This window comes from Anopheles funestus, chromosome X, assembly GCF_943734845.2.
Source record: "Anopheles funestus chromosome X, idAnoFuneDA-416_04, whole genome shotgun sequence".
In the NCBI taxonomy this organism is placed as follows: Eukaryota; Metazoa; Arthropoda; class Insecta; order Diptera; family Culicidae; genus Anopheles; species Anopheles funestus.
This window is the reverse complement of record NC_064597.1, coordinates 10,506,720-10,525,244: the sequence shown is the minus strand read 5'-3', so window position 1 is coordinate 10,525,244 and position 18,525 is coordinate 10,506,720. Positions and strand designations below refer to the sequence as shown.

The 18,525-nt window shown below is 42.0% G+C and overlaps 1 protein-coding gene and 1 long non-coding RNA gene across 2 annotated transcripts in view; one reads left to right on the top strand and one right to left on the bottom strand.

Moving 5' to 3' along the window:
* Positions 1–18,525, bottom strand: part of LOC125763514 (uncharacterized) — a 185,685-nt gene that overhangs the window by 104,393 nt on the left and 62,767 nt on the right. The gene's annotated exons all lie outside the window — the stretch shown is intronic.
* The window catches only part of LOC125763436 (transmembrane protein fend-like), a 64,136-nt gene that overhangs the window by 26,232 nt on the left and 19,379 nt on the right, over positions 1–18,525 (top strand). The window contains exon 3 of the mRNA XM_049426646.1: positions 5,852–5,899. Within this exon, the coding sequence (XP_049282603.1) occupies positions 5,852–5,899 (48 nt within the window). The remainder of the gene's footprint in view (positions 1–5,851; positions 5,900–18,525) is intronic.

Below are 18,525 nucleotides of genomic sequence, written 5' to 3'. Positions count from 1 at the left end.
CCAGTCTGGTCGTGTGGAACCGTCGCCGTTTATCAAATACACCAAAAGTTTTCTTAGAATTCTGAGGTTCTAAATTCTCCAATTCCTTGGAGTTAAAACAACGTTCAAGACTGGGTTGTCCGGTGTTATTCTAGTGACATGACCAACCAGAGTCCGATGAATCTAATTAGTTCTATCAGCTGAAGAGAGTCCATGCTTTTGAGGTGTGGATGTGAGTTCTAGAATCTCTTTGGTCGTGGTCGTCTAGACATGTGTATTTGAGTATCAAGGGTATCCTCAGGCTTAAGTATTGATCTGTTTTTTAGTCAGCACAAATCCATGCCTCGGAGGAGAGGGAATGTTAAACGAAATAGGATTTGAAGATGTCGAAGATGGAATAATTAAAATAATTGTAGTACTTACGAGAGTCTTGTATAGTGAAACTAACACAGAGGCTCTAGAAAGTATAGAAAATGTTAAAATTATAAAAAAACGCTTAACGTCTAAATAATACAAACGAAAGATATTTATTACCGTTCAGTATACTGTTCAACATACGAATGAATAAATTTATAATCCTTTCGTGACACAACAGCACCATCATCCTTCATTTTTCTTTGCATTCTTTGCAGTGAAGTGCCACGGTTTTTTTTTTCATTTCCTTTCACTTTGCCAAATATAGGTCGTGGTAAGCACAAGAACACAAAGAGCACAACTTACACTTTGCTCCCGTTTTGCAATTGATCCCATTTTGCAGAAACATTTGCATAAGCCCACGGTCGTGGTAAAAGGTATGGAAAAAGAGGAGGAAGAAAAAATGAAACAAAATATCACACACAAAAAACCAATCCGTTGGAAAAACCCCTTTCGGTCTCGCACATCTGGCAATGGAAATCATCATCCGTTTTTCACGCGCTTCTGTACTGACCTCTGCCGACGGGGATGTGCCTGGCATGGATCATTGGGCCGTTGCGTTACCGTTACTAAAAACCTGTATGCCACGTAGAAAGGTGGTAACTTTTCTTCACAGGATTTACGGCTGTGCCGGCACAAGGCAACAATGACCGGGTGATGATGATGGTCGACCAACGTTGCATGAAAAGCTAAAACCGTTTACACGTTCTGCTGGGGTTTTTTTGTTGAGTGAGAGTTGCACTCGTGATCGGTTGGGTTGTGCGTATATGCGTTCCCCCCCCCCCCCCCCCCCCTCACAATTGTGTGTGTGTGTTTTTTTGTTCACCACCAACACGTTACAACGGCAACCATTTCGAACCGAAAACGAAGAAAAGCCCTTTTTGTTACACTTTTTCCCCCGTTCGCGTTTTGTAACGCGTTACAGTGTGCAATTGTTCCATTGTGATTTTCAACTCCGTACACGCATATAGTCCGCACCACCTTCATGGGCAAAACTTTTACATGGCCGCTTAGTAGAAAAAGGCGACTTTATCCATTTTTTTTTGGCGCATATCCTTCCATTTCCCAGAAAGATGAACGATTTTTCCCGCACCTTTCATACGTTTCTTTGGCTTTTTTTCTTTGTTTTGTTTGTTTCATTTACTATCAAACCAACCGCGATTTTGTGGTCCACTCGTGACGGTATTCCACTGCCGTGTTACGCTTCCCTTAGGTATGTGTTCATACGTGTACGAGCTTTTTAGAACGTTTTCTAGGGCCCGCAAAAAAAAAACAAAAAATGTTTTACAAAGAAAAAAAAACATTTAAATTTATCCATTGCCTTTTACGGACAGGAAAGCTACCCAAAAACCGATTGCCACACCGTATCAAGTGAGCGTCACGGTTCCGTATCCTTTATGTTTATGCACCGCATCGTAAATTCCTTCCCGCATGGACGGTTGGTACTGTCGTTTCGTTTTTATTTCTCTCTGTTTGTTTTGCACATTTTTCCTAAACGTTTTACGCTGCGGCATTTAGCTATCCAGTAGCTGATTTTCATGCTTTTTTCCTCGTGGTGTTGCACTTGTTCCTTGTAACCGTGCTGTGGCATGAGTTATCGACACACGACACATTTCACCACGGAAGGATTGCGGTATCGGCCCGTACAAAGGGAATGAATGCGGTCCGCAGATTTAGCCTGCTGCACTTGTAACTGGCATTTTAGTGTCTGTGGATTAGTGTGAAGCACGTACGTAAGCTCTGCACCATGCAACAGCTTACACCGAGTGTCATTTTTTCCATTTTTATCGTTTAGCAATATACCTTTAAAGCTTTTAAATTATTAAAACCTGTGCTTTAAAGAAAGTAAAACTTTATTTTGAAAAAAAAAATGATAATATTGAGAGCGATAATTAAAATTTTAATTTTTAGCAACCGATGGAGACGCCCAGTACTTTGTAATTCACGCGGTACTGGGCGCCTCCATTATCAACCAACACGACTTCGTTAAGCGAATATATGCACCGCGGGTGTTGCATTAACGCTTTCATTCGCATGTCGAGCATCATATTTGACTTTGTACTGCCGGTAAAGCAACGAACGGGTAATCGATAATCCCTGTATAACTCCTTTTTTTTGGTCTCGTGTTTTGTGTGGAGTTTGAAGAAAAAAAATGCACCAGAAGAAAGACAAAAATAGAGAGAAAAATGAAAAAGTTCGCTCAACTACACCAACCGGTAGGGAGCGAAAACAAATCACCCGGGATGGTCGGTCTGCTGCTTGGTGTGGCAGCTTGTACGAAAATTTATTTTCGCCTGCCCGCCTGGCAAGGATGTTCACTTCACAGTTTCATATCGGGGCTTCTACTTCCTCCAACCCAACACCCGTGCACGTGCACTCAACGGGTTGTCATTGCTTCTTACCGAGAAGCGCTATCGGTGCGCTGTGAAATGGAAATGAACCGGTGAAAAGAAGAAAAAAAATCGGAACACTAAATGCGAAAAGAAAACCCCCCCCCCCCCCTCTCCCCAAAAAAGCTGAATTGGGATTTAAGAGGCCAACAACAACAACAAAAAAATCACAAATGGAAGAGATGGAGGAGGGGAGGAGGAGAAGGGGGTGGATTTTCGGAATTCTTGTTCGGCGAGTTTTTGAACTTGCCTTAACTCCCCCGGTCAGTCAACTTTGCCATCGGCTAAACGAGTTTTCTCGACTGATTTTTCACCAATTTTCTCCCCACAACCACCCCCTCCCCCCTCACCCGTCGACGTGGCAACCCGCCGACACACTTGAGTTAAACGCTCCAGCAACTGCAGCTGCTGCTTCGAATCCCGGGAACAAACAAGATGTTGCCACCATCATCATCATCATCATCATCATCGCCCATCATCAGCCACCCTTGAGAATTACCCTCGTTAGCCGTGGCAGGGTATCCGGCAAAAGGGCAAGGACCTTGGGACCGAGCTTTCGCCGTACATGGTGGCCCACCTGCCGATCCACGGTAGCGCCATAATCCCAGGGCCACCATTCAAGGGCTTATCGATTGTGAGTGTTGCGAAGTGTTTGTATTTCGGGCGACGTTCCTAGTGCTGCCAGCCGTGTCGTCAAAGATGTTGCGAGGATCGATTAAAATAAAGTGCTGCGCTAATGCAACCCTCGCCAGGGGTAAGGCAGCATTTAAAGGAACGTTTCAGAAAAAGGAAAGTTCTTAGGTGAGCCGAGATTTTTGAATCCAACACCAAAATCTGAAGCGAGGGAGATATGGTTTGATGTGTCGATTTGCGTGCCGAACACAGTGTGCCAAGCGCCATTCATCAGGAAATAAATTCGATCTAGGCAAAAGTTTTAAAACCCCTTAACTATTTTCAACCCACAAGAAAAACCCCCCCTCAAAATACAACTCGCTATCAAGCAAATGGTACCCAACCAACTCGTATGACAGATGGGCAAAAGGGGAACCACACTTAGCGTTTCTGTGTGGGCCGAAGGGAAAAACTTTGCGCCCCACTAATGGCCAACGCTCGATCGTGGGGCTGTTGAGTTTGCTAATTGGCGGCAGAAAACAGTAAACTTTTCTTGTCGCGAAAGGAAGTAATGAGTTTCTAATAGGCTCAAAAATTTCGTACAGAACGCTTCATTACAGGGGTTTTCGAGAGAGGAGGCGCTATTTCTAGATTTTTTCCATGTTGAACTAGACTGTGTGAAAGTAGAACTGGAATTTTTTTAACTATTGAAAATTACTTTTTTACTTGTATAACAAACCATAATATGATTAAGAAGCAAAAATGGATTAAATATTAAGAAAAATTCAAATGCAATAGAAATGCAATGTAGAGCAGAAGAAACTTAACACTAGAACTACCAAGCGTTTTAAGCGTTTTTCATTCTTGGTTAATTTTTAAACAATTTGGAAGAGTTGGAGTATTTTTTATTGTTTATTGGAGATCGTTTTATAGACTATACATGTAAAATTCATGTTTCAACCCCTTTCGGATTGTTTAAATCCAAAAAAATAATGTGATTAAAATGAAGCGTTTCAGTCACAATTACTGGTCCGGTAGTTCTAGTGTTAAAAAACTCCAATTTTTCCTTCATTAACAGAGCCTACAGCTTAAAAATAATTATAAAAAAATTTGTATAAATACTTAAATTTACAAGATAATCTCACTGGTGTAGTTAATAGAGGCGTCGATTTTTACACGACAGGATCGAGTCTCAAATCCCATCCAGACTGTCGTCAGCAGTGTCCATTTTGCTACTGATAAATAGTTTCAAGAAAATCCAAAAATTCTCAGATCTCTTGACGTAAGAAAAACGTCACATGATGCAACAAAAGAAAAAGGAAAATTTCTTTTATATGATTTTTTTTTTCTACGTAATCTCTAATTTAAGGATATAAACAACCCGTTTGGATGTTTATTAGTTTCTCTTTAATAGTTGAAAATTATTATTAACTATTTTATTCAATACGAATTGATTATTATACGCATTTTAGCTTAATTTGGACGTCAAATATAATAAAATTAAAATCATTACAAAAATATTTCAATTCAAACGTAATTTCTACTTATTTCAAAAATAAATAAAAAGATTTCAAACCTTCTTCTTAAGGATAAACGATGTTTATAACACAATATTTGCGTTCCCGTTTTCGTAGCAATGCTCCAGCTTGAAGCAGAGAGCAAATCGAAATTCGTATTACGATTCCAAAATCTTCCGGGCCCTGTTTTTGCAATGGTTTAAGTAAATCGATTCCAGAAAGAAAATTTCTATTGCCTGAAGTGTAAATTAGTTTTTCACCACTACCACCACCCTCCAGCTCACAGCCGGTGCCCCAAACGGAAAAGGGGGAAACAAACGACAACCGCAAGATAAACATCATCAACAGCAGCAACATTCGGTTTTTTTTTCTTCTCTCTTCGGAAAATTGAAATCACTCCATCTACACTCGCGCGTACAAACACACACCCGTGCGAGGAAGCTGATTTTATTTACATTTTTACATCCCTTCGGCTCCCCACCCCCTTCTCCCATTTCCAAAATGGTGAAACTGCGTGTGATGGAAATCGCATTTTCTTTGAGATGATTTCAAACAGCAAATAGCCGATGAAGAAAAAAAGCGGCACCGATTTTGTATCAGCGATTTTTTTGTTTGTACTTTTGAGGTTATGTATTTGAAGGCTTTGCAATTCATCCTGCGGTAGCTGATGACCCAGTAAGGTTTTGAAATTGAATTAAAATGAATAAAGTTAAGACAGCTTTGCAGATAGTGATCGGCGGAGGCAACCGTTTTTCCTTTTTTATTTTTTTTCCACCCGTGTGCTAACAACCATTGGCACATTAAAGGAAAATTAACATTTCTCACCTCGCAAACATTACCACCTTACGCTACATTACACTGTTTCCGGTTTGAGTTGATTTTTTTGTTTCCTTCAAAGCCCACACTCACTCACTATGGTTCCTTTGCTTCTATTTCCAGCATGCCGTACCCGATATGGCGTGCAGCCAAACGCGAGCCTGCTCAACGGTAAGTCCCCCCGGCCACGCTGTTCGCAGCATCTTTCTGTCAGTGTTTTGCGCTCGAAACACGCTCGCCCCAAAAAAACCGCTCGATAAAATGCTGGGCGTTGATGAGCTAACGGGCAACAGTGAAGGCGCACCAATACGTACACCATCAACAAAAAAAAGCTCACACACCACAAGAGAGGTGTGATGGTGCGAATGAGCTGCGCAAACATTCGCTGCCCGAATCAACGCTTAAAAGCATTCCAACTCCACTGTGGAGGAGAATTGTATATTGAAGTGGTGTCGATAGCGGCTTATGCAGGTGGGCTTATGAAGGAATGGAAGGTTGTTTTTTTCCTTCCCGCCCTGAGTTGTTGTACCATTCTTTGTGCATACTCAATTCGATACAAAACAACATTTGTGGGTTTTTTTGTTGTTTGGGAATGCTATTTTTTCGATGATTTTATATTGGATGAAAAAATATTTTTTTGTATTGAGGATTGTATCCAGTTACCATGATCGGGTCGTTCTTGTTTATAAATAACAAAAACACAATTTAAATTTAATTTATTCAAAAGCATTGCTCTCGATGCAGGTTTTTGGTTATTTGAATGAAAGATGAAAACCGGGTTTGATTAAAAATAAATGTTTTTATTTGCATTCAATGATTTTATTTATGGGAGAAAAACACCCCCAAGATTTGAATTTATTTTGTTTATGTAAACAAATAATATGTTTTTCGAATAAAAGGATATTATATTATTTTACTGTAGTTTCAAGTCGTCTTTTTTGAAGTTTTCCAACATTTCACCTAATTTGGGTCAAAGGTAAGGACCGACAAGAACTTAGATATTGAGATGTTTTGGTGCTGACTGAAACACAAAAAAATACTAAAATTTGAAGAAACTCTTGATACTCAAGTACACATATCTAGACGAACAATATTGAGACTACATTGAATTAAAAAAAGTTCCAGTACTGCTCCCATCCACGCTTGAGAGACATGGAATCTGGTTGGTCATGCCACTAGAATAACACCGGAGAACCAAGTCTTGAACGTTGTTTTAACTCCAAGGAATTGAACTCTTTAGAACCTAAGAATTCTAAGAAATCCTTTGGGGCGGCAAGTTCGTGTATATGTTAAATGGTGCCGGTTCAACACAACAGGACCGGGGTTCAAAACCCATCTGGACCGTCTTCCCATAGGAAGGAATATCCGGCTACGCGGTACAAATAAGTCAGAAATAGATGGTGTGACCTCGGAGGTCATGACCTTAGAGGTCGTTAAGCCAAGAAGAGAAAGGGCGTTCACAAAAACATGAATGTAGAGATACATGTTTTGGTGGTGACTAAAAAACAGATCATTTCTAAAGTTTGAGGATACTCTTGATACTCAAATGTCTAGACCAAGGATCTCCAAACTACGCCTTCCGAGAGATCCCAAGATTGGCCCTCAGCTGTGGTTATTCCACTCAATGCGACCCGCCATCCAAAAAGTTTGGAGACCCTGGTCTAGACGACCAACGTTGGGACTAGAATCGAGTACTACTCACACCCACGCCTCACAGACATGGAAAGAATTAGGCTCAAAGAATTAGACACAAAGAATTAGAGTCATCGGACTCTGGTTAGTCATGTCACTAGAATAACACCGGACAACCCAATCTTGAACGTCGTTTAAAATCCAAGAAATTGTCTTAGGATCAAATTGTGGAGGAGTTAGGGTTCTTTTGAGTTCATCAGAAATGCAACGCGTGATTCAAGGGACTCCTGAAGTATTAAATCTTTGTTGGAAGAGTATCAATATTAATTTAGCTTCAATAAAACAATGAACTGATCCCACAAACATGTTAAACGAACCGCCATAAGCCATCAGCTGAGGCGCTAATCCCCAAGTTGTAAACTAAATCTACTGCAGCTTAATAATCATTAAAAAAGCACCTTTTTCTTTTAATCTGTGTAACCAACCAGTGTTAAGCTACTGTTTCACCATTAACAGCAACGCATTGAAGCTGCTGAGCAACAGGAACACAATCGAACACGATTCATCCGTTCCGTCCCTGGGTGTGCGAAGGGTGCGCACTGGGCCGTCCGCAGAAGGTGCAAAAGGCAAAGATATCAATTACTAGCGCAAACAGTATTTACGGCTTTCATTATTTAATTTGAATCTTCTCGCCCTTCGTCACTCCGTTCTGTGGACGTGTCATCGTTTCGCTATTTCGCTCCGTGCACCATGTTGACCTGATGCACTTCTCTGCTGTGGACGCACGTTTCGGGGCCACATTGCAAGCCGGCCAGTAATATCTTAATGGAAATGGAGTTAAGGGGCAGGGAGGAAAAAGGAGAGCTTCCTATCCACTTTCCACGTTTCAGCCAACAATTTCGACCACACGGCGGCACACACTGTTTGCACTTGTGCACACACTCCCATGCGTACCGGACTGTACCATACTGTTTGCTCTACGTGCTCCTTCTGCCTTCTCTACCGTTTCCGTTTGTTGATCGTGTCGGTCGGCGATCGTTTTGCTCGTTTCGCTCGATAAATGTGTGGCGATCTCGCAAAACCCATCACCCTTTGGTGCTATTTAACGCCCTTTTTGCATTTGTTTTCTTTATTAATTTATCTCAATCGCTTTTTAACACTTTACCTTCCTTTACGGCCTTTTTTCTTAAAATAATAAAATGGTTTTTCTCTTCTATTTTGCTTGAAACATGTCTTTTTACTGCGTTTGTTTATCTTTTCTTTTGCTGTACACAAACACACGTTCATTTACACAGTTGTTCTCTCGGTTAGATTTTCTTTCGTTTTCTCTTTTCTCTTTCCTCCTCCTTCGTCTTGATGATTGTTTTTCTCAGCTTTGTTGCTAATATTTGTCAGTCTGACTTGTTTTCTGTTTACCCATACACTCCACTTAACCATTACACCCCAGTTTTCGTTGACAGTGTTTGTACATATTTTAACCTGCCGGTCAGAAGAACGCTTCTCACCCAGCCCATTGGACACACATTTGTCTCTGAGTTTTTTGTTTTTTTTTCGAAAAAAAACCTCATTTTACTGCGCGATGCATATGATCAAATTGGAAACTAGAGGTGGAGAAAGAAAACAAAAAAACAACAACAACATTCTAAAGCAAACAGTGAAGGTAAGTGAGCGCTGGGGCGCTTAACCAATCACAACGGTTCGATTCAAGTTGTTTCCACAGTTTTGTCGGACTGTTTCGGTAATTACTGAAACTGATCGTTATGCACGTACGGCTCGGGCACAATGGCGGCCGTTTTGACCTTCATCGTTCGGTTTACGTTTTGTACATGCAAACAACGTTCTACCGAACTGTGTACCTTTTGCGTTCGAAAGAAGCCTTTTCGTATATTGAGGCATGTGTATATAAAAACTCGTTAGTTAAACAATTTTGAATAAAAGTACAGAAATATAAGGACTTACGAAATAAAGATTTATAGATGAACAAATTAGAAAAATGAAGAATTCTAATTCTGAACGAAGACGATAAACTAGAATGGCGATTAAAAGATAGAAGTGAGTGTTACCTCCTCAGTGGATGTTCTCTTGGTTGTCGAAGAATCATTTCTTGAGGTTTGTTCTTTACGAAAGGTAATTCAGAAAAATATTTTGAAGGAACACCTCACTTCAAGAAATTTTGATGTCTAATTTATTTTGCAGCTGTTCCAGATGCTGAAACTGTTGAATTCCATATATTGTTGGGGAGTAATATCCCGAGTCCTCTGCTCTCAATTCTTCATTTTTTGGAGGAGATGTCGTCTTTACATGTAATGACCAGATCATCTTAATCTAGTCTTGTGATAAACAATAGGATGTACAGGAGCATCAAAAGTGGGTCATCCTAGAAGAAGAATTCACAGAATTGGGGAGTAATATCCTGAGTCCTTTTCTCTCAATTTTTCGGGGGAGATGTCGTTTTTACATGCAATAAAAGATCATCTCAATCTAGTCTTGTGATGAACGGTAGTATGTACAGGAGCAGCAAAATTAGGTCAGTCTAGAAGAAGACTACACATCAATTATCTTCACAACTCTTCATCTCACAGTCTCACTAGGGTCTTCAACAGTCTCACTAGTCTCGAATTGAAATCCAGCAAATCCTAAGTCTAGGACTCTTAGGAGACTCTTAGAATGAGATCTAGAATAGCATAAGATTTCTCTATTAATTTGATCAAAAACATGTAAGAGATCAAAGAGTCTTCAGACTTCAGACTTTCTCCTTTACAGAGGACTTATAATACTATCAGAGAGATAGCTCTAACATCCCTCAACAAATGTTATTATCTTTGTTAAGGATAAATGTCGGCCATGAGCTTAAAATCACATCATTGAAGTATCAGCTACTTATAAACCGTTTATTGATTGTTTTGCAAAACGTCATCTAGGCGATTTGAAGTGTTTTGTCAGTGTTATGACATCCGCTCATCCGTACAGTATTAGCATAAATGATGCTCGTGATACTATGTTCAGCTTATATTGGACCAAAAAAAAACAAATCTCCAACAAAGTACGAATGGTCACCGAATCGTACCTCCACCTTCAAAACGATCGGTTACGCCGCAAACAGTAAGTGGTTTGGTTGGCTTCCAATTCTACGCCTTTCTCCCCGCCGTGCGCTCCTTGTAATGCCATACCACAATGCCGGCTCCTTCAACTTGCACGTTAAATTACAGTTCGCGCAGATCACTTGAGGGATTTTCTTTTTCTTCTCCTTTCCACCATTCCAAGCGGAATGGGCGGTGAAAAACAAGTGGCTCAAACACTGCCGGCCGTTTAGAATTGAGATTTTTGTTTTTCTTTGACTTCTTTTTTCGTTTTTTTTTTTAGACAAACTACTTGACTTCTCGAGTGTGCCGTCACTTGGGCACTCTACGGTATCGAACGCCGAATGTACCGAATGCTTGCCGAACCTTCAAAACACGGTTCCCTTGTCTAGGTACGCGGGAGGGTATTACGAGACGCAATTAAATGATGGTGTGAAAAAGAGAAGGGGGGGGGGGGGGGCGGTTGTGCAGTTTTTGCGAACACTTCACCGGTAAGTTCAACGCCTTGCGGGATATTTTCTTAACCGTGCTGCCCCAGAAGCAACAGCTAGGCGAGAAGTACCGGAGTGTGGAGTGAGCAATCATGCCTTTTAGTTGCGTTGTCGCCGACTAGTGGAGTCTTTGTGTTTTCTCCCTCTCTCTCCCTCTTCTGTTGCTAGTTCTCTTCTTCCAACCGACATCGATATCGAGAAGCAAAGAATAACAAAGCAACCAAAACCAAAAAAAAAGCGATACAAAACGCTCCACAACAATCCGCAGCGTAAGAAAAACAAACAACTTCATCCATAAAATGAGCATTCACTTCTGCACCGTTCAAGCACGAGCAATTGAGTGTGTTTGTATGTCTGTGTGTGTCCACAATAGATGGATACGAACCGACCTGAAGGTGGAGCAGATATTGCTCTGGGTGCAGGTAGTGTCGAGACCTGGCGACGACTTTGCTACAATGGCCGGTTTTGTATAGTTGCATCTGCACGCGTTGTTTTAACCATGTCCGCCATATTGCCCAGAGCTTTCCAACATGCACCGAACCGGCGAGGATGTCCACCGGATTGGGCGTACTCCGTTGCGCCAGGCAGGCAGCGTGCAAACAGAAACATATAGAAATAACACTGCCGCAGCTGGCAGCCGTACGGTACACTCTCACAGCTACATGTGTGGACCACCCCTGCTGCTGCTGCTGTTGCCGAGGCTATCGGGACGGCAATTGCTCCGGTCGCCGCTGTTTATGGAATGTAATATATCTTATTTGTTTACATCCTCAACCGAGGGGCGAACGTGTTTTAGCAGCTAAAGTATCCCGGCATCGATGCCACTCGTCCGGAGACGCTGTCCGTCTGACTACGTGACAGTTGCACACCCGGGTCGTCCATCTTTCAATTGGTCTGGAAGTGTGTACTTTACTAGTCGCTGTACATACATACAGCCGGGTCATACTACTCCGGATCTCCGGATAGGTCACTCAGGCAGAATTTATCTCAATGTGACCACCGGACGGTAAATGACTTTGAGTGATAGACGTGTGTAGGTGGATGTGAGAGACATATCAGTAGATTTATGCAAACGTTTTCCATTGAGATCCAATAGCTGAAAAAATTTTGGAGATATTTTTTCCAATGTCTGACACCAGGTAGCAGGTGTCTTTTTTTTTTGCTTTTTTCTTCATGCTAACATCACAATATACATTTTTTTGAAGGTGTATTTTTACCTCTCATTGACATCCGGTTCGTATGGAGGGAGTCTTCCTAAGGAAGACACAGAGTTTTCCTGAGGAATGGCTTACTCCCCTCCGAGAAGAATGCAAGGATACCGCACCATACTTATTATGCGAAATATATTGGTTACGGTGTACGGAAGGTTTGCCGGAAATGGGACCAAGACGCGCACAAGCTACGACATGGGACCCGAATGTCCGATACCTGAAATAGAGCGCAAAGATGCAATGCCGTGTACCGAGCGACAACTCTACTGGAAAACGTAGCAAAAGCGGGAGAGAGAAAAAAAAACCCCCGACGAAGAAACGTTTCCGCCATCCGGTACAATAAATCACGTTCTATTGGGAAACCATCCTCTGCCCGGGGACGAATGGGAAGTCACCGATGGCAACTGAAAGGTGTCCTAACCAAACGAAGTACCGACTCCGGTCGACCTCCTCCGGCAAGGTGAGGAAATTAAACATTTGCCTTTAACGCTTCTTGTGTGCGATGTGTGTTTTGTGCCGCGGTGACTCGCTTTCATACTTGGAGTGCGCTTCAGCACCGGGCAACACCGACACTGACAGTTACCCCTAGAACGGAAGGACCAGCAAAAAAGGGAAAGTGGCGATAATTTACGATCTTTTATTGGTTTTGCTTTTTTTCTCTCTCCTCACGAAAGCGGGTCGGGTTTTTGTTTCTCGTTGTTCCTTTCTTTCTTTCTTTTTTTTTCGTTTTCTGAACCGTGCTGCCGGAGAACCCGCAATACCCCCGAATGGTGAATCTTTATTTTTATGAAACACTCTTCCGGAACTCTATTGTCCGCGGGCGGGTAGGAACTTGTGCACCCCTTGGTTCCGCCGTCCGCTTACCCGCAGGCACGATTGCAATTTATGCTAAATGGTTCCTAAATAGCATCAACAACCATCACTTCCGTCTGCGTCGGCTGCACATTTGGCGTGCTTGACCTCTGCGCGGGGAATTTGTCCGTTTGTCAGGGCAAACGTTGCTGCACAGCTGGTACCGGTCTGTGGTCCTCCCAGCGGATGTCATCTCACTCTGGATGCGTTCCAAGCGGGAAAGAAGGTTCGACGTGACCTCCCCCGACGGGAAACCGGAAGAAAGCTGTAAATATTTACGAGACCTATTGCGGGACCGGATGTTGAGGCAGTTTGTGAATTGCTATCTTGCCGCGTTTGCTAGGGTGCTTAGACCGTTGCACGGTACTGATGTTTCCTTTATTGTTTTCGGATCGTTTCTCTCCCATTCTACGCTAACGGGGCACATCACTTAATGTCCGGGAGATCCTTCAAACTTTGTCAACGGTAAGAGTCTAATGAACAATTTCGACTCTAATGATGCTGCTACGTTTTTAACACTCAAGGACGCTAAAGCAGTAGGAAGAAACATCGAGTACGAGCATAGAGAGCGCTTCATTGGGACGTTTCCTTGGGCGAACGTGTCTTAGAGCACTTAAGGATTTGGTTGAAGATTTTTTTTTTTTTGGAGCGGAAACAAATCCTCAAAAGAGCTCGACTGCAACACCGACGCATGTAAACAGTGTCCTATTACGGAGGGCCCAAAACATGTGTGTCCTCTTGAGACCCATATATCGACCTACACAGGCCAGTACCATTAAGAATCGGAGCCTAAGTACCTAATGACAGTGGAGGCGTGTACAGACGGGACCAGCACGAAAAAAAAGCGCCCAGATGAAATAACAAGGTAATGGTGTCAACTTACCCAGTGAACGTCAATTTGTAGTCAAGATGCGCTTGATTCACTTGGGATTAAATTCGGAACCCTACGCGCTTCTAATCAACCGCTCACTCAACTGCTCGCTGCCAGTTATTGCGGTCTGTTGCCCAGCAGTCTCCTCAGCAGTCACCATACAGTTGTGCACCACGCAAAAAAAAACTGAATGCATGGTGGAACCTTTCGTTTTCTTTTTTTATCCAAATCGGCCTTTTTGCCGGTCGATTATAAATGCTAATTTTAACCCTCCATTTGCCACTTCTCTTGGGGATTTGGGGGGGAGGAAGAAGAAGAAGTTGTAGCGCAGTCATGATTTATTGCTGGTTGCGGAAAATGGAGTACGAAGGGAATAGAAGTGACGGAGGAAGGTTATGCCGTGCTACCGCAGTCATAATTTTTGCGATTTAAAAACAGCGCAAAAGTGGAGGGAGCAAGACACACATTGACACAAGTACCTTGCAGAAATAGGGAATGCCGCGACTAGTTCTGGCACGCTATAGATGGCTGTTTAGAAACGGTTGTAAAATAAAAGTGATATTATTAGCCAGTGAAGCTATCTTCAAGTGAGGAATTGTGTGCAAATGACAGCTACACGGAGTTGGTTAGTTAGTGGGAAGTCAGTGAATAGCTGAATCGACCGAAGACCCGGAGATCTAAGAATTTTGAAGTACGAAGATTGAAGTTTTTTTTGGCCGTTGGACCTTCGTGGCAGTTTTTGAGGACGAAATTGAGAGTCTTCGGAAGACATTCTTCATCTGGTGATGACTTCCGAAGTATATTCTTAAGTTCACTATCATCCTCGTCTAACCAAAAACTCATCCCCACGAGGAACTTCACACGATTTTGGATGTCGTCAAATCGTCATCTTACATTCGATCCTTATAATGCCTTACTTTACTACCTACTTTAACTAGTGATTCTCTGAGATCTTGTTTGTTCTTCCTTTAAACTCGTCTTAATTCTTTAGACATCCCTATCTCCTGAAGTATGTCTTCTATTTAAAATACATCATTTATCCATAAGAGATCCGAGAAATGTAATCACCTCAACAGAAATAATGCGTATCAACACTTGTCTAAGCTTCGTTCCGCCTTAGCACAGATAATCCGGTACCGCTCATTGACACACGATTGACATTTGATTTGTATTTATGGTTATGTCATTCAGCAGCACAAATTTCAACCCGCATCTGTTCCTCCTTCTTGCGTTCCTATTTCCATTTACCAGCTTCACTATTTGCTACACATTAATGCCCCGCACAAAACGTCCTTGTCCGGCGTGCGTCTTACCGTTTTCCTGCCTGGGACTTCGGACCAGCAGATTAGCTTCGCGTTCCAATTTGTGGTAGAACAAAAAGAAAAAAACCAGACCCGTACACGAAAAACAAGAGAAATGAGCGTGTCAACAGAAGGGCTAATCTTTTTCGCTTCCGGTTCACCCCATGGAAACACCGATTTCAGAACATCGGAAGGACTTATCAGGATGGGGATGTTTCTTTCTTTTCGGTTTTGGGTTTTCTGTGTCTGGATCTTAGAAATGGGCCGAATGGTTTTATTTATTTATTCTTGGCTTCTTTCTTAAGCTTTTAGGGCTTATGAAAAAAAAACACATTCAATCATTAAAAAAACCTTCCGCAAGCGGATCTCTTTATGGTAATAATATTTTGGCCCAACTAATCCCCAATCATACTTCCAAGCGAGGGTTGGTTCGAACACCAAACAAACAAAATGAATGGTAGGATCATGGTAGGCATGTAACAAGGCATAAACCTTGACGTTACTCCTCTGCCTTCTTTTCCTTAACAAAAAAAAAGCAAGAAAGAAAAAGGACTTCAGGATTCCTTTCTGGTGACGATAGCTTCCTGCCATCACTTCCTGTTTCAGTAATCCAACAAACAAAAAAAAACGCTCCGTGTAGCTACACGTGTGGTACACGTTACGCGATACAATGTGTTGCTTTTCTCTGTGTGTGTACAGGAGAGTAAAACTAGAGCGAGAATGGACAAATGGAAAAGGAAATGAAAATAAAAACCCACAGCGAATCCTTAAGCAATTGTCTTCCATAAATCGTCTTCCATTATCGTAAAACCGTCCGCACCTGGGCACAACACAGGTTTTGGGGGTTTTGTTTTTTTACATCGTGGAACCACGTGGAAACGGTGGAGGTCTTTGTCTTTTGGATTTCCACCACAACAAACACCCACCTTCGTTCCTTACCCTCCTCTTGTGAAACTGGGGAGCTTTTTTCTGCTCCTTTTCCTCTTTTGGGGAGGTTTTTTTGTTTTTGTTGTTTTACTACCACACTTTCATTCACTTGTTTGCGTGTGCGTGCGCTATTTCTTGGTTTGGTGTTGTTTTTATTTTTATAAATCTCGTTACCTATTTTTTTTTAGTTTAGCTCGCCTGCCCGTCTGGTTCACCCCAACGAGGCCATTTAATAGATTGGGTTGTGGATTTCTTGTGAAGGTTCAAGTTCTTTCATCACACACGGCACACACACACACTCCAGCTCCGTTACCGGGATATGTTGTTCACGTGCCGTTTACCTCTACTCCCAACCCCCCCCCCCTCCCTCTCTTCACGCTTCAAATCCAATCGTTTCGTATCGGTCTTCCCCTCCTTGCAAAACTTCTTCCACTCCCTCCCCTCTCCTCTTTATCCAATTTCAACCCCCTACGCTCTCCCCCCCCCCCCCCCCCCCGCCCCTCCTCTTAACCAGAAAGCTCTAAAAACGGACGGCGCGCACGGTATCCCTGTTCTGCAACGGACTCCAGGGACGACCAGCAATCCAGCACTGCACAAAATAAACCCCGGAGTCCTTTATTGCTTTGACTGGATTTCGTTGCGTACAAGAACAACAACAACAACAACAACCGGCAAAAACTCCCCAACGAAAATAATATGCCAAACAATCGAGCCACATGGCTGCAATGGCGAGATCAGACGGATGATAAGGATGAGCATGAGTTCGGTATTGAAACAGTGTGGTGGAGTTTTTTAAAGGGGAGAAGAAGAAAGAGGGGAGGGGAGAGGAAAAAGGGAAGCTGATAGCTGGTAGATTCCGCTATACCTTCGTATAGCGGAACGAAAGGAATTTTCGAGTTTATTTATTTATGTTTATGCTCTAGCGGGTTGTTTTTTCTTTCTTGTTTTTGGCGCAATTTCAGCATCCCCTTTTTTTGTTCCCGGACACGTTAGATACGCGTTGTTTCAACGGTTTTATTGTTCCGTTTCGTTTTAGCTGTTGTTTTTTGTTTTATTTATTTTTGTCAATGTTCATACTTCCCTTCTTGCTTCTAATACGTACACCGCGGACACACATATGTGTTAGTACACCGAGGGGGAGCTATAAAACTCATCGCAAAAGCATATCCAACCGAAGCACATTTCATCTGTCGGCTTAATATTGTTTCTGGTATTATTCCACCCAAAAAACCCGCCCATTATCCCACTCATCTCATCACCTTCTTATACACACATACATACACTATCGAGCACGGAAAGGACTTTGGAGACGATTTGGCAAAATTTCTCTCTCTCTCCCCCTCTCTCTCTCTTCTGCAAGACAAAATTCCACCCCCAAAATATGGAGCAAGTGTTTTACGAATGAATGCACACAGAACACAACACAATCTCTTAACAGGATGTGATAGGATGGGTATGTGTGTGTGTGTGTGGGGGGGGGGGGGGGGGGGGGGGGGTGAGTTTGTGGGGGAAAAGGAAAGTATGTCAAATCCCGATGAACATCCGCAACAAACATTCGCTCCCCCCCCCCCAAAAAAGGAAGGCGAAAACTACAATTTGAGTTTGGACCGTGCGTAACACACAGAGTGAAACTGGCCCATTCTTGTCCGCTTTCTCTTCTCGCTCACCCACCACCCCCACCAGGAGCAAAATATTGTAACGCAGCGGTACGGGTTGAATTCTCACGCTACCTGTTCATCCCTGATGATGCGTTTTTTTCCCATCCAGCCCAAAGCTCATCCAGAGTATTTTTGCACACACAAAAAAAGAAAAGCGTTTTTCATCTCAGTTTTTCTTCTTCAACGAGCCCGCCATTTTTAGTCTACTAATAACAGTCATACTGTGAAACTAGTAGAACAGTTATACCAGTATATTTTATTTTGTTTTTTTTTCTTTAATTATTATGATTATTTTTGAGAAAAAATCCTCTTTTAGTGATAATGAAAAGTATTGATTTTTTATTAAGATTTTTTTCAATTCAAAATTAGTTTTACGAAAAAAAATAGAGGGAGCGAGTATCAGTCATACTGTCATACTAGTATAACAGTTATACTAGTATCTTTTATTTTGTTTTTTTTTTCCTTAATGAATATATATATTATTTTTTTAAATCCTCTTTTAGTGATAACGAGAAGTATTGATTTTTTATTCAGATTTCTTTTTAATTTAAAATTAATTTTAGTAAAAAAAAATAAAGGAAGCGTTACGTTTTGTTACCTTCCAAAGGAAACGTGTAACAAATTAACGCTTTTTACGTTTCGGAATAGTTGAATCATCCCTTTTGACTTGCTCTTAACGTCGAATCGGGAAAGGGTTTTCCTTACATCTTTTCAAGAGGGAAAAGGAAAAAGGGTTTTCTTCTCTTTTTTTCACTTCACCAATGCCACAGCGTC